Below are 27,452 nucleotides of genomic sequence, written 5' to 3'. Positions count from 1 at the left end.
CCAGACCAGGCGGCACAGAACGTCCGGAGACCCGGCCAAGGGCAGGAGGACCTGCAGCAACGCCCGCTCGCCCGCCTCTCCGCACGGATGTCAGCTCCAAGGGCGTGGCGGGGCACGGTGCCCTGAGCCCCCGCAGGCGACGCTCAGGCTCCCGGGGACCACTTCTGAGGGAGCCAGCCCTCCCCTGAGGCAGTTATTTGAGAGCCGGAGCGAGCGCGCGAGGCCGGAGGGCTCCCCGCAGCCGCCCACCCGGTCCTCTGGGAGCCGAGTCCTACCTGGAGGAGGAGCGCCCCGGAGCTCGAGGACGGCGGAGGAAAGTTGGGGGGAGAGGGCGCGGAGCCGCGAGCCTAGGAACCGCGGCCGGTGTCCGCGTCTCATGAATATGCAGGAGCCACCTCCCTCCCTCCGTGACGTCACGGGCCGTCCCGGGGTGAGCGCCGGAGCTGCTCGGGGTCCGCGCCAGTGAGCGCGGCTGCTGCGGGCGAGCTAGCGGCGCGGCGGCGGGCACCGGAGGCCGAGCGCGGCGGCGCCCGAAGCGCACACAGCGTCAGGGCAAGGCGGCCCGAGGCCCGGCGGACACCGGAAGGCGAGAGCCGGCGAGGGCAGTAGGCGGCGGCGGCGGCGGCGGCAGCGGCGGCGGCAGCGGCAGCTCGTAGGCGGCGGCGGCGGCGGCTAGGATGGTGACTGGGAGGCTGTGCTGGGTGCCGCTCCTGCTGGTGCTGGGCGTGGGGAGCGGCAGCGGCGGCGGCGGGGGCAGCCGGCGGCGCCGCCTCCTCGCCTCTAAAGGTGGGTGCTGGGGAAGTTTCTTCGTCTCTGAGGAGGGAAGCAGGGCGGGCTTGAGGGGGAAAGCGGCGGGGACCCCGCTGGATTTGCACACCCTCCCTTGCCGCAGCTTCCCCGGCCTCCGTGCGCCCGAGATGACCAAAGTGAGCGCCCTGCGCCCTGGACCAGAGAGATTTCACCTGCGGACGCCGGCCCAACCCCTGGGCAGGTTCTAGGGACCCGGGGAAGGCCAGGTCTGGGGAGTCCGGACAACTTTGGGGGCTTTCTGCGCCGGAGTGGGGGTGTAGTGGCCGAGCGGCGGGCTCCGGCCCGGGAGCGGCGGGAGCAGGGCGCTGGCACGGCGCGGACAGGCAGTTGTCTGCTCCAGCCCAGAGGGAGGAATCAGTGGCGGCGCCTTCAAAGGAGGGAGCAAAGCTCGTCTCCCAGCTCGGGGATGGGGTGGAAACTTGTGGGCTCCGGGGAAGGCCTCCCTGGCTGGCTTCAGGATCCCCCAGGGCGGCTCTGGCTCCCCTGGGAACGCGCGCCCCCCGGGTGGGCCGCGGAGTCCGGAAGAAGTGCGGGATGTGACCCTCCCCATGGCCTCTCCGACTGTGCTTGGGCACCGGAGCACAGAGGCGCAGAATCCGGTGACCTCCCTCCCCGTAACCCTATTGGCTTGGAGTTCTTGACCTCTCCGGTTCTCCCGCCCCGGAGGAAGCAAGATCCTGGTGAACGCCTGGCGCGGTCGGGAGACTGTAGGCTGGCGAGCCGCGGAATTTGCTGCCTGGGAGCGCGGGGAGGAGGGCCGGGGTGGGGGCGTCTGGAGGGCGAACTGAAACGGAAGGTCACGTGCTTGCTGGACGGTGGTGGGAGAGGCAAGGGAGGAGCAGAGCGGGCTTGGGTGGCGATGGGTGCAGGAGAGGCGGTGGCGGTTCTGGGCTGGAGTGCCCGGCTTGGTGGTAACTTGTTGATTCTCTGCGTTTTGACTAGGATAGGAGGGCGTGCGCTTGGTTTAAAGGCTGTGGCCAGATTTGCCCGGCAACCAGTACGGGAAGGAACGTGGTCCCTGACAATCCTCAGAGGACGGAGGAGTTTGCTCTTGTAGATAAAGAGGCAGCCTGTTAGCGGCAACCTGATTTGCAAACTGGCTTTCAACTGTAGCTTACCTGTGGCTCAGGAGGGAATGTATTCTACGTTGAATTACCCTTGGAGGGTGGGGAGAGCGTGAGGCAGCCAGTTCGCCTCCTCAGGACCTCGGGAATGCCTCTCCCGCAACTTGAGAGTGAGACGGTTGAGAAGAATAGGAGAGTTTCTGTTTATGCTGTAATCTTTTCGTTTGGTGGCATCGTTTTTTGTAACATTATTTTATAAGCAGGCATCCTGTTCCTTTTCATCAATTCCTACCCCACCCCCATCCTTGAGAGGTAGTTTTTTTTTTTTGGGGGGGAGACAAAGGAAAACTGATTATGAAAATGTCTCAAACATGTGGTAAAGGAAAGGTAAAGGAATGGGTAAAGGAGTCGTTGATCGTTCAGAGAGACGCTTGTTTTGGTGAAAGCAAGAAGAAAAAGCAACGAACGACCAAATCTTTTGCTCTCCTTCCCCAATATAGACACTTTGTTAAATAGGCAGATTACATGTTTTTGATTCTTTTCGTCACTTTGTAGCGGAGCAAATGGCGTATGTTTAAGCCGATGTTTACATACAGGGGGCAAGTGAAGGAAGGGAAAAAAAACTTGTTTGGGAAGAAGACCTGGTATGCTTATGCATCGCCTAGTTCCCAGGTCAAAATGGAAAACTTGGTAGAGATAAAAGAGAAAGATTGAGAAGAAAAAAAAAATCCAGGCTCTCAGTGATTCACGCGTATGTGAATAATTATGTGCATCTTAACCAACACCTTGCATCTTCTCCACTTAGAACATATTCATTTCATGTTGAAAATAAGCCATTTGACTTTCCGGAGTAAAAAGTTGATTGGTCCTGCGGAGCTAGAATTGCCGTCTCCCCCGAGTTCTTCCCTCTTTCTCTTTCTAACCACTGGGGGGCTGCAAAGGGCGCTGTTAGCTACATTTTTCTTTTCTTTTCATTTCTTTTTTAAAGACAAATGTGTAATATTTGATCAAAACAGAGACATTTGCTATGACACTTTAGCTGGGATTTACAGGGCTGACTCTCCTTATTACAATGCACGTGCATTTTATGTCTCCAAATTTTACATAATTTCTGAAGAACATTTGAGATACTGAAGGTATGCTTCATATATGATGTGTCCCACCACTGACTTTGCCTTTTCTAAGGTTCATGTCATTATTATCCCCATCACTAAAAAGGAGAAAAGTCAGGAAGACCTATGAAGAAGATTGAACAAAAAGATAGCATTCTTTTCCCATACAGTTCTGAATTCATTCACAGAGGAAAAATGGGAGTGGGGCGTCAAGCTGCCTGGCAGACCTGCATGCACCCTCTGGACAACTGTCTGGAAGTATGTCCCCCCGGCTTGGGCTCGTGTACGATGTCGTGTTTGTGGCACACAGCTTGTTCTGCCTTTGTGTTTCTTGCTTTTTCCTGTAGGGAATCGAGCAGCTAATCCCTGAGAACTGTTTGGGGCTTTCGCAGAATCTCTGCACTTTGAGTACAAACATATTCCTGACGTCAGAAGTATTACAGTGGCCAGGCAGCTATTTTAACCCCTTCCTTTTCTCTCCTGTATCTTGATTATTCAAAAAAGACAAACACTTCCTGGGTGCCTTGAAAAGACCAGATCCTATGCACATGTTTCATGAGCAAAGCCTGGGAAGGCATTGTGGACCCAAGGAGCCTCTGGAGCAGAGAAAGGCATGTCTTATCCAGGGAAAAAAAGACAATACAAAAAAACCTCTTAAGATTTGTGCCAAATTTGGTGATGCATCCGTGGTCTCAGGTCTCAGGGATCTGGTACACAAATGCTTTTCAGTCCTCAACATCCAGGTATTTATTGGTTGTTCAGGACAATGCTTGAGTAGAGACCATCAGCAATAACTGATGTAGTGCCCACCTGTGTGCCCGGAGCCTGACTCAGTGCTCTGGAGGATTCTTAGCAAATATAAGAAGATCAGCCCCCCCCCCCCCCCCCACATTCCCATCTCACTACTACCTTGCTTTGAGAGCTTTGATCTGGCTGGAGACAAGATTTTTATGTGAAAACTTTAAGAGAATGACAGCAGGCCGAGTTTGTGCCAAGTATAATGCCGTGCTATGGGGACGCAGACGAGGGAGACAGGGATAGGAAGAGGGCTTGCAAGCACAGCATTTGGTAATAGGGAGGGGAGGAGACAGAGTGGAATTGTAGCAGTAGTTGTGTAAGTGTAGTAACTGCAGTTTGTGGAACATCTCCTTAGTGTGTTACAGGCACTGCGCTAATCTGTTTAACTGGGCTGTCTCTCATTTTTACGGATGCGGGGCTGGTTTTGGTAGCCCATTTCACAGAGGAAGAAACTAAGTCTGAAAGAGGGCAAGTGACTTGCCAGTACAACCGGGGGAGCATGTGACAGTGGGGTGAGAATGCGAAGGCTCACCGTGGCCAGTACCCCTTGACTGTTCATTGTATATTCTCCCCTTTGGATTTAAAGGCAGATCTAGTGACCACAGGGAAGCTGACTGTACCTCTGAGATCCCCAAGAGCCCCTGTGGCCCTGCATACACAGGAGGAGAGTCCAGGGCTGCAGTTTCAAGGGGCCTGTTGGGAGATAAATGGAGTGGGCCTTGTTCTCATCCATGGAAGCCTGTGCTCTAGCTTCAAGCAGCAGCCTCATCCTCCCTCTTAGAGATTCAAAAACCATCCTTGCGTATTCCAAAGTGCACATGCAGAACCTCCCGTGGGGGCGAAGGTGGTGTGGAATTGTTATGTTGAATTGTCCTATATCATCTCTTGGAAAGTAGCATGTGTCTCCTGGGGGTGTGGCAGTTATTTCCCCAACAACTGAAGCACAAATGACAAAATGTCCTCAGCACTGCATCAGAGGGTGCACTCTGACCTGCACTCATCCCAAAGCACCTGTGGTTCCTGGACCAGATGTGCTCATTCCTGCCCCGGACCCTTTGGACCATGTCTTCAAGCTAGACGGTTACCTTCCTCAGCCTAATGCCTTCTGTGACTCAAGACACAGCCAGGCCTGGGCATGGTTTCCCCTAGGAGCCTTCCCCAGGATGTGGCTCTCCCTCTGGTGTACCTGTGCTCCTTGTCTGGCTCCAGCACTGCCCTGTGAGCTCTGAGGTCTGGAATCTTGTCCTGATTCTCCCTCCCTGTCCTGATCTCCAAGTCCACACCACTGCCTGGCCTCTGGATGTGAGCCGAGCAGTCAGTAGTGAGTGGCTTGGTGAATCCACCTGTTTGCAGTTGCAGTGCTATTGTTTAATGACACAGAGATTTTGGATGTTTTCTCCTGTCCTGTAGGAAGGAAAATTTGGGCTTCATAGCGAGAGAAACCTGGGTTCCAATCCTGGCCCTACTGCTTCCCAGTAAGATAATCTTGGACAAATCAGTGAATCCCTTTGAACCTCAGTTTCCTTATCTATAAAATGGGGATACAAAGATCTACCTTGCCAAGTGGTTGTCAGGAAAGTGTTTAGAAATCACTTAGCACAGTTCATGTCATGTAAACAGCATTAAATACACAGTGACTGTAATTACTGTAATTACTGATCGTTTAAACACTGGGTTCTAGCATCTGAGATTTGGTGACATTCTCCCTTTCTGACTGACCTCTTGGCAGTTCAGTAGCTTTGTTCATATCTTCCCTCCATTCAGACTCTGTTCTCTCTGTCTCTGTCTCTCTCCACATGTGCATATGTATGGACTTAGTCATATATAAATACATGCACACATAGACATTTGGCTTGAATTGTGAAAACACCTGCCTCTTTCACTGGTCTATGAATGCCTTTGAGGCTGGGACCCATGTCTTCTCTCATTCATCTCAAAAGCCCTGGCACTTAATGCAGGGCCAGCTCTGAGGAAGGACTCAGCAATGTGTGTTATCTAAATAAATAAACATCTCTATGTGTCACTGCCGAAGGTGTGGGATTCTGGTCTCTGGAGGAAGAGCTTTACTGGTGTGATTCGGGTTGTAAAGAGAAGTCCCCTGACCAGCAAACACTTTCCTTCCAGCCTTGCTGTCCCAGAACGCAGAGAAGCAATCTTATTTGTTTGTTTGTTTAAGACACTGGCAACCTCTGTGATGATGCATGTTTATGTGGAAGGGGGTAATTGACACTGTGATAGCCAAATGACAGCTTGAGACAGATTATTATTTTATTATTTATTATCTAGCCCACCACTAATTGGACCCTGTGGAAATTGGAATGGTGGGTTTGCAGATGAACCATGAGAGGACTGAGCTGGGGGAAGCATGCTGAGCTGAAGACACTGGCACTGAACAGGACAGAAGTTCGCCATCTTAATCAGCTGGGGCTTCTGTAGCAAAAATAACATAGATCAGGTGGCTTAGAAACAACAGAAATTGATTTCTACATTTCTGAAGGAAGGAAGTCCAAGAATGATTATGTTCTGGTGAGAGTTCTCTTCTGGGTTGCAGACTGCTGACTTCTTACCGTGTCCTTCTGTGTGGAGTGCAGAGAGAGGAAGCAGGCTCTCTCACGACTCTTACAAGGACACTAATCCCATTCATGAGGGCCCCACCCTCATGATCTCTACTAATCCTAATATGCTGGCATTTGGGTTGTAAGGAGAGGGTCTCCAAAAGGCCCTGTCTCCTAATACTATTACATTGAGGGTAGAGTTTCAACATGTGAATTTTGGGAGGACACAAACATTCATCCATACCAGTCATGCTGTCAGCTTTGGGGGAGCAATAGGCAGAAGACAGGAGGCGGCAGTGGTTGGAGGAGGATGCTTGGGGTGAGAGTGAGGCCAACCCAAACATGCATTGGGCCCCATTTTTAGCTTTTTCAGCCAAGAGCTATGTCTCAGTCTCCGGTTATTCTCTATGAGCGGATTGAAAAGCTAAAACAAATATCAGATATCAAAGAGCTCTGTCTAGGGCAAACATCACACATGACACAAACTATTGGAGAACTTGGTAGCTTCTGGGAAAAGGGTAGATGACTGTGCATGAAACACCTGGAAGAAGTTTTGTAGGAAAGGAAGAAATTGACAAGGATAGGAGAAGCCATCAAAGGTTAACAGAGAAAATGAAAGAGGGCTGGATGGGTGAGTAGGCATTTGGTCAGCAGATAGGAGATGGGCAGGACAGGTAGATGCAAGTTAAGAATGCCCATGTTGGTATGCAGGCAGGAGTAAGGAGGGAGCCCAGCCCTGGACAAATATATTTCTGCATACAGATTTATAAAGCTAATAAAAGAGTGAATGTTTATTGAATGCATACCGTGTGCCAGGCACTGTTTTAAGCACTTTATATATGTCAGTTGGTTTCATCTTAACCCCAGTTGGTTTGATCTACCAATGATGCAGGTAGAATTACTATCCCATCTTTACAGAGGAGGAAATTGAGGCCCAGAGAAGGGAAGTAACTTGCCCAAGGTCCCACAGCTTAGAGACAGTAGAACTGAGATTTGAACCCAGAATGGTGTGGCAGACATGGATTTCCCATATCACACAGGCTTACCTAGCAGAGTGATGTATTTTCAGCCCGAGGAAGGCTCTGAGTGAGGCCAGAGAGGCTCTGCTGCCCTGGAACATTCCGAGGCAGTTCAAGAACATTTGGGTCTTCAAAATTGCTGAAAGAATCAGTTTCTCTGGAAGGCTCACTCCCTGATTGACTTCCCCGTCAGGAGCGAACATCGTCTTTCTCTTCTCGCCCAGGCAGCTGGAAGCCTTCCTCCCCTCCCGTCATGCTTGGCCTCAAGTAGAGAAGGCAGCTGTCTGCATTGCATGGTCCACTGGAGGGGTCTCCTGAATCAGGAAGACCTCCCAGCAGTTGTTCATTTGGGTTAAACATGGCCCTCCTAGGACTCCTTTTTTTTAAGCAGGCAGGGTTAAGAAAAGCTACCACAGACACTTTCAAGTATATTAGATGTACTTGAAGCCTGGACTCTGGGGAGAATGAGGAGGGGATGCTGAAAGGAGAGTGTGGCAAGAGGGGAGAGAGATGGCATAGATGAAATAGAAGGTAACATGACTGCTCATAAGGCTGCCTTTTCTTCTGCTGTTGTGGCAGGATTTTATATATGTCAATTGTCTTTTTCACAAATACCCATTTTACAGATTGGTAAGTGAATACCACAGGGCATGTAGCCGCAGAGCCAGGAATCAGACCAAGGGGTCAGACTAATTGCAGTTGGTTGCAACCCAGCACCAGGAAGCCAGGTAATATCTTGGATGATGTCACCCGAAGGCCACTTCTCCCACTTCTTAGTGGTTTTCTAATCCTCAGGCACTTGTTTCCAGTACCTTCTCAGGACTTTGCTTGTCCCCAGCTCAGTGTCCTCTGCTTACATCAGTCCTCCAGAGATGGCCCTGACCAACTCTTCTCCTAGCTCACCTTAAGGCCTTCTCAGAGGCTTGCTCCATGTCTGTCCCCTCTAGGATGCCCTGGGGTACCACCAGCCCCATGTGTGTGCCAACCCAGCCTCTCATCTTCCCTCCACAAAGCTGCTGCTTACTCTGTGGCCTCTCCTGTTTGGATGAGAGGTACAACATCTGCACACTCACCCAAGCCAGAGCCCTGGAGTCCTCCAGCATCCTCATCTCTCCTCTTCCATCACACCCCATCCTTCATCAAGTCCAGTTGATTCTACCCATAAAGACCTAGAACCTTCCCACTCCCCTCCATGCCCATTGCTACTGCCTTATTTAGCATCTCTTGGGAATGAAAGCACCCCCTCCTCATCCCATCCATCACCCTGTTGCCAGGATGGGTCACATCAACCCCAGTTCCACCAGGCCTATAAGAAATGCCATCCCAATCATCATGAATTCCATCCTTCACCATCCATGCTGCAGTCTGTTAAGGTCCCAGGGTTTTGAGAATAACGTAACACTCTTGGAATTGCCTCAAATTTCCATCCCTCACAGGTTACCCTTGAGATGCTCATTGTCTGAACAGCCTGGCCTCTTTTTTTTTTTTTTTTTTGCGGTACGCGGGCCTCTCACTGTTGTGGCCTCTCCCGTTGCGGAGCACAGGCTCCGGACATGCAGGCTCAGCGGCCATGGCTCACGGGCCCAGCCGCTCCGCGGCATGTGGGATCTTCCCAGACCGGGGCACGAACCCGTGTCCCCTGCATCGGCAGGTGGACTCCCAACCACTGCACCACCAGGGAAGCCCACAGCCTGGCCTCTTGATGGCCCCAGCTGACTCTCTACTTCCATGAGCAGCAGAATCTTTGCTGACACTGAGGTCCCAACACCTGAAGTCCAATTCTCCTATTACATTTCATTGCCAATGCCCCGGGGGGTGCTTGGGGATAGGAGATTCCCATCCTAGAGGAAACCAGCCCTTCTCCCACCTTCTACCTCTCCTGTCCCTACCATCACCCCTTCAAGGAGCTCAGGCATTCATAGAGCAAAGGCCTGGACCGAGTATCTACAGAGATCTTCTGCCTACGCTCTTGCAACCCAAGGCTCCTCTGAAGCTAGGATACACAGAGAGCTTCACCCCTGATGACAAACCACAGTCCTCTCAAGATAGATCCAAACTCTCCAGCCTCATATAAAAGTCCGTTGATGGTTTCTCCCCTCACTTCTCATCTGGCCTCCTCTTCTCTCAGTGAACTTTCCAGCAGTTTCCAGATAGTAAATACTATCTTCTCTCAAGAGCTTACTGTGTGCTGGGCTCTGTTCTGAGTGCTTTAGAGGTATTAATACTCATTCAGTCCTCCAGCCACTCAAGCAGATGTGTGCTCTTATTATCCCCATTTTACAGGTGAGGAAACTGAGGCCAGGAAGGTTAAGCTACTTACCTAGTTCACCCAACTACTACTACTACCACAGCAAAGCTGGGAATTGAATGGACAAAGTCTAGTTTCAGAGACTACCCCCTTATCCGTTGGGTTAGTGACTCTCAAACCTGGATGCACAGTGGAACCACTTGAGAGTTTCAAAATAAAAGAGATGCCTGGAACACCCCTGCAGAGATGCTGGTGTCATTGATCTAGGCTAGGACTTGGGATTTAGTTTAAAGCTATCAGATGTTTGTGATGCCCAGCCAAGGTTGAGAAGTGCCCCTGCCAGCCCCTATTGCTGACAGTTCCCCAGGGAATGCTTCATTTCTTGGCATGGGTTGCAGGGCTGCTCCTGGGTGGGGGCCTTGACCCTCTTTATTTCGTCACCTCTGGTTTCCCCCATCACAGTGCCTATCGCCTCCCTGCCTCCCCAGGCAGACTGTGACCCCCTCGAGGGGGAAGCATCCTGGTCACCTCTGTGTGACTGGTGCCCAGCACAGTCTGAGATCCAGAGTGAATGCTGAGTGTTGAGGGAGTGACAATATGCCGGGGTGATGCCACCCACACTGGCTGCAAGTCCCTCAGGACTCTGCCTATGCACACTTCCCCTGGTCAGGGCTACTCCCTGCCTTTGGTCACTGGTAGGAACTAGTCATCAGGCCTCTCCCCTTTAGTTAACTGATTCTCCTTCCAAACCAATGACAGCCTCCACTTTGTAAAGGTTGAAAACAGCTCTGCAGGTGAGTTGAGTGAACTCTAACCACACCAAGATGTGTAAGGGAGTCAAGTCCAGCAGATGCCGCTGGAATTCTCACTGAGAAAGGCTGTAAATGCCACTCATAGCTTCTAAAATTGCTTAATTGGCTGAAATTTGACTTAAGTTTTGCGGATAGAAAAAACAAAACAAAACACACAGCACATCATTTTTGTGATTTCTGCCACTTTGCATTTCCGTGATGTCTGTTGTATTATATAGTTAAACAAATCTGCAGTCTTCAAAGAAGCCTGACGAGGAAATCGCCTGTGGAGAAGGCAGCGACTCCAAGTCACGTGACTTGGATCCACTGATCCGTGTGAGGCTCAGGGCGCATCACTCAGCCCTCTGGGATCTGCTTTTCCCTGTGCAGAAAGGACAGGATGGCACCTCCCTCCTCTATTCAAGAAAGTTCTGAGTATCCACGTGCCAGTGGCTCTGAATACCCCTTGGAAGGATAAAGTGCTTCAGAAAATAAGGTGATCAGATTTAAGAAACTGGCTTTGAGACTTCAGGACTCTAACCCTCCAAACAAAACCCTACGTCTCCCCGTCTTTATACTGTCTTACCAATTTAATTAATGATATTTTCAGGAGAAGTCTGAATTTAGCAGTAAGGCCCTTCCTAATTCTTTAATGTACATTCTGCGTATGGTACACGGTGGGTGTTCACCATGGTTATGCAAGGGGTACAGCAGTTGCGGGCCCATAAATTTTCAGGGAAGAACCAGTCAAAACTGTTAATATGGTGTCAAGTTGATGTGTCATTTTCCAATTTGCATGGATAACTGCATCGCAGCAAATTAATTAAAACAGATAAATGTTAATCTAGTGCATGTCTCCTTGTAATTAATGAAATATAACCATTACAGGGTATTTGATTTATTATTTTAGTTTATAAAATGCCGAATTCTTCTGTAAAGTTAGAAACAATAAGAGGAGAAGCTGACCCATATATAGCACTAGGAAAAATAATCACATTTCAATAAATTAATCACTCTCTAAAAGGATATAGTTCATTAACACCATGAACTGAAAGTGTTAGATGTAAATTAGATTAACCTTTATAGTGACACTTGCATTTATATTGCATATTCTCTTCAAACTCCAAGCACTTTACGTATATTAATTCGATGAACCTTCACCAGACCCTTGTTAAGTAAGTATATATATATCAAAGTTGGAAGGGAGGAGAAATGAAACCCTTCAAAAACACTGAAATCCTGGTCTTAAGATTTATGATTTCCTCTTCAGCAGTACAGTTTATGCTGGACTTCTGGAGCTTGAGAACATGGGTGGTATTCAGGCTCTCTCGTGCTGTCAGGAAGCAATTAGCCCATCACTTGGCACCTGAAGCCAGAGATGCTTGTGCTGGGGGCTCAGGCCAAATGCTGAAAGGAAACCCTCTGCCTTCTTTCACAAAATACACCCCAGCAACGGTGGGTCTGACTGTGGACAGGGCAGCCCCAAGTGGGTGTGGGTGATGGGAACTTAGTGCCCCACTGGGGCATCCAAGGGTCATCTTCCCTTGGGCCAGCTGCTGTTCCTCTTTTACATCCCTACCCTTGATCATCTGGGTGCTGAGGATGGGCTGTGGTGAACAAGACCTTGGGAGGCTATTGGGAGAAGAAAGAAGGAGGGACAGGGAGATGGGAATGGGCTTAACCTCTTCAGCTGGGGGTCTCTACTCAGGCCCGCCTGAGTTGGGGGCCAAGACCGCTGTCTCTTTACCTGCTGGGATGGAGAGTGAGGGCCTGAGAGGGAGGAGTCCCTCTCCATCTAGCTGAAAGCCTGCTCCTCAGAGAAACTTTCCTGAGCGAGGGCCTGGGTCTTCTGTAGCAGCTTGTCACCAGGACCACTCCCCTCCTATGGGGGCTCTGCCTACTTGCAGGACTTACTGTCGTTGCCTGCTGGAGATTGCACAGAGGGGAGAGGAAGCAGGGCTTGCATTATAAAAGCCTGTGAAGAGGAAAGGGATGTGGGAACAGATGTATATGTATGACTGATTCACTTTGTTATAAAGCAGAAACTAATAAAAAAAATTAAAAAAAAATTAGTGGAAATGAAAAACTAAAAAAAAAAAAAGCCTATGAAGAATCAGGGGAGGAGACTGTAAGCATTTCCTTAGCTTGATTGACTGTGTGTTTGGTGGTTTGAGGTTCTGAATATTTATTTTTCCAACTCTTTCTGTTCCTTCAAGCTCTCAAACCCACAAGTGCTTTCCTAGGGGCAGATTTTCACTTTATTCCACAAACCCATTGAAATGCTGTGTGTTTCAGATAACGGTCTGCCCTGGAGCTAGTTAGTGCATCACTAGTGGTTAGACATGAAATAGAATGTAGGAGAACAACGTTGGAGTGTCGGGGATTCTTCTCCCTGCTTCTGGAGTTGGAAAATCATGTACTCTGGTCCTCATGCAAGGACAGTTTAGCCCCACCCACTCCTAGAATCTCAGCTCATTCTGCTCTGCCGGCACTTCTCGGCACACTTGTCTGCTGCAAAATGCTCAAAATTCTCTCCTCCAGACCTCGTACGGAAGGGATTAAGAATCTGGATTTAGAGTCAAGAACTAAGACAGGCCATCACTCAGGAAACTCACAGAAATGCTACGGAATGAGAGAAAATATTGAATTTGCAGTTTATGGTATTTTAAGAGTTTCCTTCTTTCCTTCCTTTCTTCCTTCCTCCCTCCCTCTTCATTTCTTCTTTTCTTGTGTGTTTTTGCTTGTTTGTAGGAGGGCGTGTGGTCATTTGGAGCAGGGAAGGAGGCTAAGATAATTTATAATCAGAGTTAAAAAGAATTTCACTTTCAAGACCTAGATTTCACTTTCTTTTTGTTGGTTATTTTTTCTTTTCCCGAAAGCAAACCAATTATTTTGGCTTTATGGCACCATTATGAGAGATATCAAGATGGTTGTATCTTGCATATTAATTTAAAAATTATATTTAAGTCTTTTTAGTGATTTATTCTTCTTTTAACTAGAGGTCACAAATAAAGCACTTCTTTTTTTCCCGGACCGGGTCACGAACCCGTGTCCCCTGCATCGGCAGGCGGACTCTCAACCACTGCACCACCAGGGAAGCCCATCCACTTCTTCAACTACTACCAATAATCATGTGGATCATCCTCCTCCTAATCTTACAATTTGTTTTCTCCATCCAATGGGAAATGTGAATAGAAGCATCTTTAGAAAACTTTGCTACTTCTGTGGATCAGAACCACCTAATCTTTAACTAAAGACAGAGGGCTCGCTATGCAGCCACAGCTTCAAAACAAGTCACGTGGTTCATACTTCCAACCAAATGGGCTCTGGTAGAGGAAATTTGGAGCTGCCACTGCCCTTGTCTCAAGTCTACTAGACGTGGTGACCTAATGCTCTCCTTACATCATCTTATCAGAGAGGAAACGCTCTGACTTTCCTGTAAGCTAAGGCAATGGGACATGCATGATGCAGGATCTCACTTGGCGATGTGTGCATTTAGAAAGAGGGGACACTGCTCAACCCCTAGGGTTACGCATTCGCACACTGGTGGCGTTCGGGGCAGCGTGGCAGGCTCTCTGGAGGGTGTGGGGGACGTGTGAGGCAGATAGGTCTCTGTCATGGTGCTCAAACTGTATTAGGGTGATTTAGCTCCTGTGCTCAAATTGTGGAAGCCCTCCCGGGATGAGTCTATGTGATACCTTCTGTCATCTAAAGCTGGCAGTGGCTGCTACAGGTCTTAAAAAGCTGGGCTCCTGCCCATGCTGACTGCCAGCTCTGGTGGGTCTTGATGTCTTTTCACTCATGGATCCTGGCATGGAGATAGCCTGGTACTTGGTGTGGGTGGCTTCCCTGGCCGTGGGTGAAGACGTGCACTTGGACATCCTCTCTCCCCAGAACCAAGGCAGCCTTGATTTCCAGGGAACTTGAGCCCTGCCAATCCCCAGCCAACCTTCCTGAGCACCTAAGAAGGCACCCCAAGAGACAAGGGAGGGGGTTGCCCATCCATTGTGACACAAGAGCCTCAGGTGTGCAGACTGGGGGTGTGCTCAGACCCAACCACAGAAGCACTGCCTGGATACGGGCATCCAGCCCAGTGTCTCCCCTTCATTAGCCACAGGGACTCACCTGGTTCTCTAGCTTGATTGCATCTGCTTAAAGGCAGGGCAGGGTTTCTCCTGAGCAGTGGCCAGCGCGCTTGACTCAGCATTCTGTAGAGCACCGATCCTTCTCTGTCTGGTGTTCTCAGTGTGTTCTTCAGTGTCCTGAGCTGTTCTTGTCTCTGGTCCTTGTTTCTTGTGGCAGGCACTATCTATATCCCTGACTCTTGTCTTTTTACTGAAGCCAGCTCAGGATAGGCATGTGTGTGTGGGGGGGCGAGAGGTGGGGAGGGATGAGGAGGCAGGGGCCTCACTGCTCAGAGAGCACTTGGTAACTTGGATTCTCCTTGCCTGACTGTACTTCTCTATCCCTGCAGCTCATGGACTGGTTCCTCTTTAATCCACTTCTACGCAGCCCTTGGTGGTTCTTTCAAACACACACACCCAGTCCATCACCCCCTGCTCAGAATCCCTGCACGTCACTTCATCACTTTCAGGATAAAGTCCACTTTCCTTGGCTTATCCCCAAAGGCCCTTAGTGGGTGCCCACCTGTTCCTGGGCTAGAAGGTGAGCTCGTGTGAGCAGAGCCCAGCACCTGCACAGTGCCTGAGGAGTGAATGAGCGAATCTTCTCTCCATATGTTTTCCTCACGCTTCAGCCTGACCCGCAGAAAGAGCCCAACTCCCTGCCTCATGGGTCTTCCTGTGTCTCTGCACTGATGCACACCCCTCCCTTGCCCCATCTGCTTTTGCCTTGTCTGGCAGCCTGGTGCATCTTCTGGGATCCATCCCTGGGCATCCCCTGGGAGTATTCTTACCCCCTACCTCGATTACACAGCTCCCATACGGACCTCCACGGTGGCACTTACCAGCTTGCCTACCTGCCCACCTGCCTGTTCCTCGCTAAACTGTCTTATCCCTGAGGTCAGTGTCTGTGACGTCCTCATCCTGTGCCCCACCAGGCATGTATGGTCTGGCAGAGGGTAGGTGCAGGAGTGATGTCTGGAGTTCCCTAGAACTCAGCTCGTTGCCTTGTGGGGATGGAGGGCTGGGGTGGAGTTCCTCTTGATTGATCTTTCTCCTTCATCCCCCTGGGTCCCCAGTGCCCATCTTTCCAGTGCAAGCCCACCCGAGTAGGGCTGGTGGAGAAGGAGGATTTGGTTAGGAAGGTTAGCATCGCGGGATGGGTGCTGGCTATCATTGGCATGAGCGGGTGCATTCAAGGATGGGGAGATAGAGCCAGGCTGGGGGCAGGTGACATGTTGGAGGTGAGACACATTGGGGACTGGGAAGCTAGATGGCTCAGGGCCTTGGACCTCTGAGGCTGATGATTCTGGGGGCCATTTCCAGAGTGTATATGCTTCTGGGATAATTAATGTAAAGTAACTTTCCCATCAATGAAAAAGCTTTAGTCAGGAGCTCCCTCTTTAATCTGTAACACTGAATACCACCCATCTGGGAGAACATCTTCTGTCACTGCGCCGATGAGAATTAAGTTGTAACCATCGGCTGCTGCAGGTCTTACGCTCTGCCCAGCGCACTCTCCATGTCTCTCAGTGGTTACTTCTGGCTCCTGTCAGCATCCTCTTAAGCCTCAGACTGTTGAAGTCCTACATGCATAAAGCATGCCTCCTTTTCCAAACAGGCCACTAAAAGCGATTTGCAGTTGGTGACATCAGATGCATGTGTATGGAGAGGCCAGGATGAGGTTTCTAGTTGGAAAAGCTTTGCCATCAGTTAGAGTGAGATGGCCCCACGTGATGAGGCCCATGGAGTGCTACCCATGGAGCTAGAAAAAAAAAATGAGCAAGTGGGAATCCTTCAAAGTCCAAACATTTACTTCCAGATCTAAGGATATGCTGGTTCAGTTCTAAGCATTCAAGCTTTGACACTGTGCACAGGGAAACACCACCATCCCCATCCAACCCAAATCCAGGACTTTTGAGGCTGGTGTTGGTAGGGGAAGCTCTGGGGGTGCTCCCTGGGGATGTGGCTGTGCAGGGGTGTACGGGGAAGGTGGCTAACAGCCCTGACTCTGACCCTGAAGCCCCCCTTCTCCTTGGGGCAGGAGTTTTTGTGTAGATTATGCTGCTGGGGCAGGACTGAGCTGCTGCCTTCCCGTAACTCTGGCTCAAGTGGGAACAGCTTCTCCCTCTAGATATTAAGGCTAGAGCTTGGACCCAACTGGGTTTGACTAAAGGCTCAGGGTGCATAATGGGGAAATAAGCAGAAAGGATTATGAAGGCAGACCACTGGTTTGCATTGCTTCAGAATCAATGGCCCCTTTTTACAACAAATATTTTGTAGTCCTCCCATTATTATCCTGAAATGAAATGTACTGATATTACTGCTTGCTTGCATATATAATTTAACCAATCAGTAGAATGCCTTAACTGAAATATAAAGAAACTAAAAGGAAAATAATGTATCATAAAATAGTGTGTAATGCTGGTGCCCACCTATACTAGAGGAGTTGTGAATTAGACGTTTGCTGTGAATGCCACAGCTACAAATGCAGATGGCTCCAGCTGTGTGGTATTGGCAAGTCAAATATCATGGCTGATATTGGGATGATGTGATGTTAAGAAATGGTGACGTACTTCCGGTGAAATTCTGAACGAGACAAAGTACCCTCTAGCCTTAATTCATAGGATGGTTGTATTCCTGAGAAACTTGGGGTTTATTAAAGCTACACGAAGAATATTTAGCTGAATCATTCCAGTGCCACTTGTACAAGGAAGAGAACCGTGGAGTTCTAGATGGTGTGCTGGGGGATGTCCAGGCCAAGAGGTGCCTGGAGGATATATCCCAACACACACACACACACACACACACACACAGACTCCTAAGTTCCGGCTTCTAAGATGTACCAAAGCTGGATCCCATATGTACTTGCAGGTGAAATTGCCTTAAAGGGTAGACAACTTCTGGAGCTGTAGTCTTTCTGGGGAACTTGTGGGGCAAAAGGGAAAATGCCACTAGCTGGTGGACACCTGAAAGAGGTTGTCCCGTTTCACCAGAAGACCTTCTGAAGAATAAAGCCTTCCCAGGGGGCATGTTGGAAGACTGCACTGAGCCCATCAACCATGTGCTGGAGCATCATTTAAGGGGATAGATCAGAGGAAGGGAGGACTGCTACTTTGCCTAAGATGGAGCCAGGCTGGGAGTAGGTGACATGTTGGGGGTGAGACAGGTTGGGGCCTGGGAATCTAGATGGCTCAGGACCTTGGACCTCTGAGGCTGATGATTCTGGGGGCCATTTCTAGAGTGCATATCCTTCCGGGATAATTAATGTAAAGTAACTTTCCCATCAATGAAAAAGCTTAGTCATGGGCTTCCTCTTTCATCTGTAGCACTGAATACCACGTATTTGGGAGAACATACTCTGCTTTAAGTATAGAGACATGTCTTCCCCACAAGCAGAAGAGTAGGGTGGAGGGGTGGAGGAGAGAGCAGACCACACTCGGCCCCTCCATCAGGAGACTTTGGAATACCTTGCCTTTTTGGGGGAAGCAGAAGCTTTGTGGATCAGATAGGAGACTGGAGTTTAAAAATGAGTTGGGTTGAGTCTTAGTAATTGAATGAAAAGCTGTAGAATTGGGCTGGCGTCTCTTTAAGGCAGTTGCCATCCAGGGGGAGGAAGGAGCTTGACAGCGCTGTAGGGGGCAAAAATAACAGCTTTTCATGTTTATATCCAGATGGATTAAATGCTAACAAACTGGCTAGAGTATTTATTATGGTCCATACTGATATTTCAGAGATAAAACATTGTTTTCTTGGATGGAAAATTCTTCCTTAGTGTTCTCATTGATAATTTAGAGGGATGAGGGTTTTTATTTTGTTATTAATCCCTAGGTGTCTGTTTATTTTTCCCCCCTTCCTTCACATAAGCTTAAAGGTGCTCCTAAGAGAGAGGCTGAATTGCCAAAGAGTTTCAGTAACTCTGAGATGAAAGTGCATTTTAATATTTTGACTTAATTGGAAATGGTATATCCCCTTAATAAGGAGTTCAGTGACATTTGGTAGTTCTGTAATATTTGACTTGGAGTTGAGTTTATAAAAATTTCAGCCCAACGGTAACTTCAGGGCACTAAGGGATATGTGTATTTCTGAAATGAGGAGACCTGGTTGACATTCTGATTCTAAAATCAACATCATCTCTTATGCATCACCATATTTTCAATTATAATGGACGATGGGCCGTGCATTTAAAAGTGTTTTCCCTGCAAGCTCCCTCCCAGACCCAGCTGGGAAGGGAGAGTTCTCACAGCCACTCTTCCAACTTAACTTACTAACACGCTTCCTTCTCCAAGACTGCTTTGTTTTTTTTCTCCCCACATTGGTTCCTCAGGGATTCTTTAGAAAGTGGAATCTTTTTTAACTTCGTGGGGGAATTTACATCCTGAGTCACCTGAAAAGGTTGAACTTGGGAAAAGTAAAATCATGGCAGGAAAAGCCGGAGGTTGTGTGAAATAGCTCTGCCAGCCAGACAAAGTACTTCTAACAAAATCTGGGGAGTAAAACCAATGTCTAGGGCATGGTGTTCTAGTATCTCGTGGGTGTTTCAGGATGATTCAGACCTTCTCTACATTTGTTTCTCATTTCAGCATTAGCTTACTCTCCAAGGAAACAAATGCCCTAAATGGATTATATCAAGAACCCGATATGCCACTCGTAGGCAGTGAATAAGGTCGGGGTTACACTCAGGCAGTCCTAGGACGCAATGGTTTTCTGGAGTAATGTGGGTTTTTATTTTTTTTAATTTTTAAAAAATAAATTTATTTTTGTAACCAATGTTGGCAAATTTTATATGTCACCTATTTCGAGTGTACATTTCAACGATTTTTAAAATAAATTTACCAAATGGCTCAACCATCATCAATCAGTTTTAAAACATCTCTATGACCCCGATAAGATCCCTCATGCCTATTTTCTCTTTGTTGTTTTTGTTGTTGTTGTTTGTTTGCTTTTCCACGAGGCTCAGGAGCAGACCTCCCTACATCAGAGAGTGGTCACAAAACCAGGTCTTCTACCCACAGTCAGTCTAGGGTGGGGCAGGCCCAGTCTTTTCCCCACCCACCTCATCCAGCTGGGCTGGAGGAATAGAACAGCTGTCGAGTTCGATGGAGCCTGCTACCAGTGGCTTAGAATTAGGGGCCTCTACCCCAGTGGGGCTGTGAACTCCCGGCTGGCCTTATAGCAGGTTTTGACCCCTTCTCCAGTGTACATTGTCAACAGACTTAATAAGATGCAGGTTGGATAGAGACTAGTCAGCAGCCTCAAGGGTGTGTGTGAGGAGGGGATTTGGGTGGCTATCCAGGGTGCCTTGCCCACTTTCCCTCTGCTCCTGCCATTTTCATAGATTCAGGCCCAACTTCCAGCACTAGCTGCCCTTTGCCTGCGTGCTCTCTCTGGCCGTGAGACCCCTCTCTGCCTGTGTGTGGGCCAGGTCAGAAGTCCCAGGGAATTAACACCCCCAGGAATGGTCCTCCACCAGTGACTGACAGGAGTTGGTGGATCAACACCCCTGCTCCCTTGTCACTGAGGTGGGAGAACATCACAGCCTTTCACATGGTCCTCAAGGGATTCCCACGAGGTCTGGGCTCCACTTGCCCAGTTTCCACCCTTTTGTTCCTGAGTCTCCCCTCCCCCACTGGTCTTTCCTGAGATCACCTCCAGATAAACCACCTGCACTCAAATCCTTGTCTCAGGCGGAGCCTGCTCCTGAGGGAACCCAAACAGATAGAAGGGGCAAACAAGAGAAGGTATTTTATAGAGAGCACTTGGGTGCTCTCTGGACTTTGCTGTCTATAGTAAATCTGGTATTTCAGGATCTCAGTGCTGGGATTCCTTTGCACATTTAGTCAGACTCACTTGGCGGCTGTGAGGTCTCGTGGGGCGTTTGGAGGACCGCTACCCCTGACTGGTGTCCCCGTTCACTGAATTGGGGCGATCCTGTGTGGCACTTAGCCTGGCCTTCACTCCCACCCGCAGTGAGGAGGCCTCCCTGCAGCGAGCTCTGTAGCCCAGAGTCCCTGGGCCTGGGGGGGATGGGCGGCTGTTCCTTGGAGCGCAGGATTCTGAAGACCCCTTGAGGGTAAGGTTGCCCCAGCTCCTTCCCCAAGATCTGGGCTAAGGTGGGTGCCCAGCCCCCCCAGGAGAAATGAGGTGAATTAGGCTGATGCCTGCAGCACACATCGTCCACACATCTGGGGCAACATCTGGTGCCTCTGATCGCAGCCAGATTTCTCGAGTGTCTATTTTCAGCCTTTTCTCAGAAAGCCTATAAGTGAATTTGCCAAGCGGTTACCTCTGTCTGCAATGCTTCCTTTACTGACGTGAACAGCCGGCAGAACCCACCCTGGTTTGCCCATGAGTCTGAATGACTGTGGTCATTCTGTCATTTCAGGTAAGGCAGTGAAAAAAATCTGATGGATACAAATTCTGCCCTTTCTCTGAGAGACTTAATGCCCTGGGCCACTGTCAGCTGAGTGGGTTGACGGGAATTAGTCCGTCCGTTTAGCTTCAGTCACATGGCCCAGCTCAAGTGGATGCGATTTGGTATTTTTTATGTTTTTGACAGCCAAATGACTTTATTTCAGAGGTGACTATTCTCAGCACATAAAATATATGTAAATAGGTGATTTCAGGTACTGAGGCCAACACCTGATTTATTTAAAAAGTTCTCTTAATTCTGTGTGGCTGACGGATGCATGGTGTGTGAATGGTGTGTGAATCCTGATTCAGTGTATGGGTCCTGCTTATGCAACTTAGAAGACATGGGATCTTGGAAAAGTTGCATAACTTCTCTGAGAGTTAGATTTCTCAGCTCTATGATGGGTATATGAAATCCTACCTCAAGATGCTGTTGGAAAGATAAAGTAAGGCCAAGGACGTAAACCACTGGCCATAGCAGAGGCTGGTATTCTGGTTATCTACAGCTACCTAGCAAACTACTCCCCAACTAATCCATGTAAAGCAGCAACATTTTTAAAAAAAAATTTTTATTGGAGTATAGATGATTTACAATATTGTACAATGGTATACAGCAAAGTGAATCAGTTATATATATATATATATATATATATATATATATATATATCAGTTACATATATATATGTCTTATATATATCCTATATATATATATATATATATATATATATCTCCATTCTTTTTCAGATTCTTTTCTCATATAGATTATTACAGAATATTGAGTAGAGTTCCCTGTGCTGTACAGTAGGTCCTTGTTGGTTATCTATTTTATATATAGTAGTGTGTGTATATTAATCCCAATTTATGCTCATAGATCCTGTGGCTTGGGAATTTAGATGGGGGTGGGGTGGGGAGGATAGCTTGTCTCTGCTCCGTGATGCCTGCGGTCTTGAATGATCAGGAATTGGTTGGGGTCATCTGGAGGTTTCTTCACTCCCGTGTCTGGTGCCTGGGCCTGGATGACTCAAGGGGTTACTGACCAGAGGCTGCATACGGTTCAGCTTCCTCCCTGCATGAAGGATAGTCGTGCTTCTTACCAGGACACAGAGTAGAAGCTGCACTGTCTCTTGTGGACCCAGCTGCATCCTCTCCTAAGTGATCTGGAAGCAGGTCCTGCTCGCCTCAGGGCTTTCTCTCACTGGATGATGGCTTGCATTTTCTCCTTGACTATGTCCTTGATCTTGGCCTTAGCCAGAGTGGTCTCTACTCTCTCATGCCCCACGAGAGAAAGGATGGAGGACACTCATTTCCTGGGTAGCAGGCAGGGAGCACATGCTATGAGGGGGCAGCATGCACAGTGGGACCTCTGGAGGGAAGATGGGTCCCCGTAGGAGGTGCGACCCAAAGGCTGGAGGGAAGGGAGTGATGAGGAGATGGTCAGACCCTGAGCATAGTTACCCCTGTTCTAGAGACTTTACACCCCTCAGCTCAGGTCAGCGCATCCTCACAGGGGCTCAGTGTGGTAGGTCTGATAACTTCCCCACTTTATAGTTGAAGAAGTCTCCGAGAGCTCTTGGTAAGTCCATAAGTGATGATGTTGGGACTTGAAGCCGGATCTGTGACTTCTGAGTCTGTGCTCTTACTATCGCTCTGGTAGGCAGCCTCCTATTTGGTGACACCTTTCCATATTTTGTTCTCTATTTACTGTGCATTCATCCTTTTCCCCGACTCCATTCTGTACTCACTGAGGGCAAGAGTGTGTCTTCTCCTCTTACATTCTCCTCCTGTGTGCTTGGAAGTCCCTCAGAAAATAGCACCGGGGCCAGGTCGAGAGGCTGCCGTCACCTCCATGGGTCCAGCCTGGCGATTCTCTGTCTTGTGAGCCCCATCAGCTGGGATCCGGTGGATTGAGAGCAGGGAAGGCATAGTTGTTCAGAGCCTAGTCTCCAAAGGAAATTTTATTCTCGTTTATTGTTGAAGTATTGGTTTTGAAATTGAAACACAGAAGGTCTACTAAAGGGATGTCCCATTCGGAACAAGCTCTCTTTTTTCCCCCGTTTTCAGGTTAAAAGCAATAATCATGAAGCAAACAGAAAAGGAACCCTCTAAAGAATATCCTGAATGGCTCTGACAGGTTACAGCTGCAGGACAGATGTGGGATTTACATGACAAAAACCTGAGCACAATGCTGATTGTCAGTCACCAGTAATAAGATTTCCTGAAAAGCTCAAGATCTTAATTAAAAAAAGAAAATCCCATAATTTATTTTTGCTGGTAAGTGTCCTTTTGCCTGATGAACTACTCAGGCTGGAATATTGCTTTTCCTAAACTTCATTTCACCAAGGCTGGGTCTGCTTCATCCCCGACCCTGCACCTTCAGCCCCTCTTCCTGGTTGAGCAGGCTGTTTGGAGCAGAAAAGTCTTGGGTGAATATTGTTAATTGGAGAGAAACAAGAAGATCTACATTTTGATGGGGAAGCCAACAAGCTGACAGATTAAAATATTCAAAGATGATTCTGGGCAGGAGGGCAACACGGGCATTGAAGTAGGCTGGAGAGTCAGGGCTGGTGGAGGTGATGGGGGGGTTGATGACCGCTCTGAGCAGGAAGCCCTCCGTGCCTTGGGGCCGCCCAGCTCTCCAGCCTCATCTCCAGCCTCATCTCCAGCCTGGGTCTGGCACTTAGAGCACCACTTAGGTGTTTACCCCTCCAGGCAGGACCACTCCCTCCCCCTGAAGGACCTAGGATGCCCTCACCTCCTCCCTAGGCACAACCTCCATACCAGATCTCCAAGATGGAGAGAGATTTTCTCCTCATGGGCGACTTTTCTGTGACACTTTGTATTTTCCTCCCACAGTTGTGTCCTGATTCTAACCTGTGCATACCTCAAATAGAGCCTTACTTTTCTTTCTTTCTTTTTTTTTTTTTTTAATATGAAAAGCTGGATTTGCCTACCAGATAGTGAGGTCTGTAAAGGGGCAAGGCTCATCTCTTAATTCAATCCCTGTTCCCCAGTACCTGGTAACTCACAAACTTTTGACTGGGTGAGTGGACAAAGGCATGGCTGACTTGTTGATTCAACGAAATGCTTTGGAGTGTGGGACTCTGAGGGTTCTGGAGAGGGCAAACGATGTCAGGGAAAGAGCCGAAGTCAGCAGAGAGTGCGTGCCATGTTGGGCACAAGCCGAGACCAGCCTGTTTTCCATGGGCTGCCATCTGAAGGCCTGCGGAGAACGGGGACCCCCTTTCTAATGTTGAGCCTCACCACCCTGAGCTAGGGGGGCTGGGCTAGCACAGGAAACATTCTCAGGAACTCACAGTCTCAGGATGACCATGGGAGCCCATGTGTCAAACTCTTCAAAGGCAAGCACTTTCCCTTGTTTTGCTGATTCTTTTTTCCTGCTGAGTCACCGCCTGTGAGAAAGCCACTGTTTCTCCCACCTGCCAGTGGGGGACCTCGTGTTTGATCGTTGATCCACACTGCAGATGCAGCCAGGGCTGCTCCGAAATAAGGCTTAGCCAGGGCGCCCAGGCTGCTTGCACTCCTTCACAGGGAGCGTCTGGGGACAACTGTCACTCGGAAGGCTGGTCAGAGCAGATACCTGCTCCTGCCTGATTTGTAGTCTGGACGCATCGTTGCCCCTGGACAGGGTAATGGCCACCTGAACCCTTGTTCCATAGTGATGTCTCCTAGGAGCCTGGGGGTGGGGGCTGTCAGTGAGGACTGAGAATGTTGCTGACCCACCCTTGGGAGGGCTTGTTGGCCATGTGGGCTGTGTGCCCCACCTCCAGCACGTGTTCAGGAGGTTTGGGTGTGAGTGATGTGTGCTCATTCTTTCTTAGCTTTATCTTTCTGCTGTTCATATTTCCTCTTCTTCTGCCTAAGTCGTTACTTTTCTCCTTTGACACGGTATGCATTTCAGTACAAAAGACTGAAATCCATTGTAGAATGTGGTGGGGCATCCGTGGATAAAATAATACATCTGAATTCTGCCCAGGTTGACATGATGAACTGGAAGCCTTGATATACTTGGAGTTATGATCTACCTGGTGGGCTGGGGGAAGGAGCATCCCGGAAGGGAGATCCACTAGGAACCTGCAGAGAAACACACCTGGCAACCCCGTGCTCCTTCTAAGGGATCAGAATGTGCCCCTGTAGAGTCAGGATTAGACAACGGTGTCACGCAAAGAAAACCCAATACGTCTGGGAAAATAGATACTCCTCAAAGCATTGTGCCATCCCGCCATGTCTGCGCAGGTATACCATGTTTCATCAATTCTAGGATGACGATTGTTCTCTCAAATGTTAACATCTCCGAAATCAACATGGGTCTTTTTTTTTTTTTTTTTGCGGTACGTGGGCCTCTCACTGCTGTGGCCTCTCCCGTTGCGGAGCACAGGCTCCGGACGCGCAGGCCCAGCGGCCATGGCTCATGGGCCCAGCTGCTCCGCAGCATGTGGGATCTTCCCAGACTGGGGCATGAACCCACGTCCCCTGCATCGGCAGGTGGACTCTCAACCACTGCGCCACCAGGGAAGCCCCAAGATGGGTCTTTTAATGGATGTTGCCATAGATACAGTGAAATGTGATGAAATGTGGGCAATGACTGTGTCATTCCTTTGCCTGTTTGCTGTCAGATCTGTCCCTACCCTCCTGTTCCTGGGCTTTGTAAGGGAGGGCACTGTGGTCCCCAGCTGCCTTGCCAATTGCCTCTGCCTCGGTACAACCCATAGGAGGCCCTGGTGGAGACTGGAGAGTGGGGGAAGGAGAAGTCAAAGTGTTTCTCCCTCTGCTTCTTGTCCCGGGAAATCACTGCTGCCACACATCTCCTGCGCCTGCTGTTGCCCTGCCAAGATTCCAGGTTCTGCCCTGCGGCTCCACCTTCTGGGCTTTGGAGACCCTGCCTCTTCTATCCCTTCAGCACTTGGTGATGGCTTCCTGTCTTGCCATTTGCTGCTTAGCTTCCTTGCTCCCCGTCACTTGGGTAATTGATTCTTTGCATTAAATTTCCTCTCTTTAAAGTATCTAGAGTAGTCATTGTTCTCCTGGTTAGACGTCTCCTGACTGCTACGAAGATACAACATCACAAGATTAAACATGGAGGGGCCATTTTTCTCTACCCCAAATCCCCCTGACTGCATAAGAACATGATGTGACATTATTATTCATTTACGGTCATCATGGTGTGTGTGTGTGTGTGTGTGTGTGTGTGACTCACTGCCCTCTCAGCTCTTTCCTCCATGTTACGTCACAGTGGGGTGGGAGGGACAGGGGAGATATAAACGAAGGAGAAGATTCCACCTCTGCCTTCAAAGGGCTTACACTCAAAATGTGGATAGAAGTGGAGCTTTAACAAAATAGAGAATAAAAGTAGATGACAGCATATGGTGTTCTTTGGTTGGTTCTCTAGGTTTTCTAAAAGTAGAGGAAGGAACATGGGTTTAAGTTACAGAGTGGCAATTTGCAGGAAAGACACATCTACATTTTCACAGATGCAAAGATTAGAGAAATGCAATCTGTTTCTTATCCTTATAGCAGGGCTTGCTTTTTCAAGGAACAGGAAAGACTAGAGGGTTTCCTTGAATATTATTTTATTTTATAATTAAAAAACTACATTCTTTTTATAGAAAATTAATAAAAAGCATAAAAAATAGTAGCAACATTTAAAAATTTGCACTAAAAGATTAAAAATTGCTATATTTCCCATCACTCAGAGGTAATCCTCAAGGTAGTTCTAGATTTTTCTATGCATATTTTTACATAATTTAATTCATACCATGTATATAATTTCTATCTTACTTTTTTCACTTATCATTATCACGTAAGTATTTTTCCAGGTTATTAAAAACTCTTCATAAACATTGCCTTTAATGGCTACATAATATTTCAATATGTGAGTGTACCATACTTTATCTGAGCAGTCATTTTGTCAGATATATTAGTGGCTTCTATTTCCTTTTTTCATTTTAAATAATTCTGCAGTGAAAATTTTGTATTTCTTTTTATGTCCTTAGGCTACAGTTCTAGAAGAAGTATCCAAGGGTAAGGACATTTTAAGGTCCCTGATACATTTTGCCTAACTGCTTTCTAAGAGGGGTCCATTGGTTTATCTTCCTATTTATATCCCTTTAGTTCTCTAGCCTCTATTATCATTTTTTTAACAGGTATAATTAATATGCAGTAAACTGCACATATTTCAAGTGTACAATTTGATAAGTTTGACATACATGTGCACCCATGAAGCCATCCTCACAACCAAGATAATGAACACATCTATCGCCTTCAGAATTTTCCTTGTGCCCCTCATACTTCTCCCCTGCTACCCCTCCCCACCTCACTCCCATCCCACTGACAACCGCTGTTCTGCTTCCTATCATTCTACATTTAGTTGGCATTTTCTACTTTATATAAACGGAATTATACAAAATCTACTCTTCTTTTTGTCTGGCTGTTTTTACTCAGCATAATTAGTTTGAGATTCATCTGTTGTAGCATGTATTAATAGTTCTTCCCTTTTTATTGCTGA

General features: G+C 48.4%; 1 protein-coding gene across 1 annotated transcript in view; it reads left to right on the top strand.

Moving 5' to 3' along the window:
* The first annotated feature begins 111 nt into the window (after positions 1-111).
* The window catches only part of CLSTN2 (calsyntenin 2), a 640,464-nt gene continuing 613,123 nt past the window's right edge, over positions 112-27,452 (top strand). The window contains exon 1 of the mRNA XM_060099612.1: positions 112-786. Within this exon, the coding sequence (XP_059955595.1) occupies positions 678-786 (109 nt within the window). The 5' untranslated portion in view covers positions 112-677. The remainder of the gene's footprint in view (positions 787-27,452) is intronic.

This window comes from Mesoplodon densirostris, chromosome 5 (assembly GCF_025265405.1).
Source record: "Mesoplodon densirostris isolate mMesDen1 chromosome 5, mMesDen1 primary haplotype, whole genome shotgun sequence".
Lineage (NCBI taxonomy): Eukaryota > Metazoa > Chordata > Mammalia > Artiodactyla > Ziphiidae > Mesoplodon > Mesoplodon densirostris.
The sequence above is the reverse complement of the archived record's forward strand: the minus strand, read 5'-3'. Positions and strand labels throughout refer to the sequence as shown.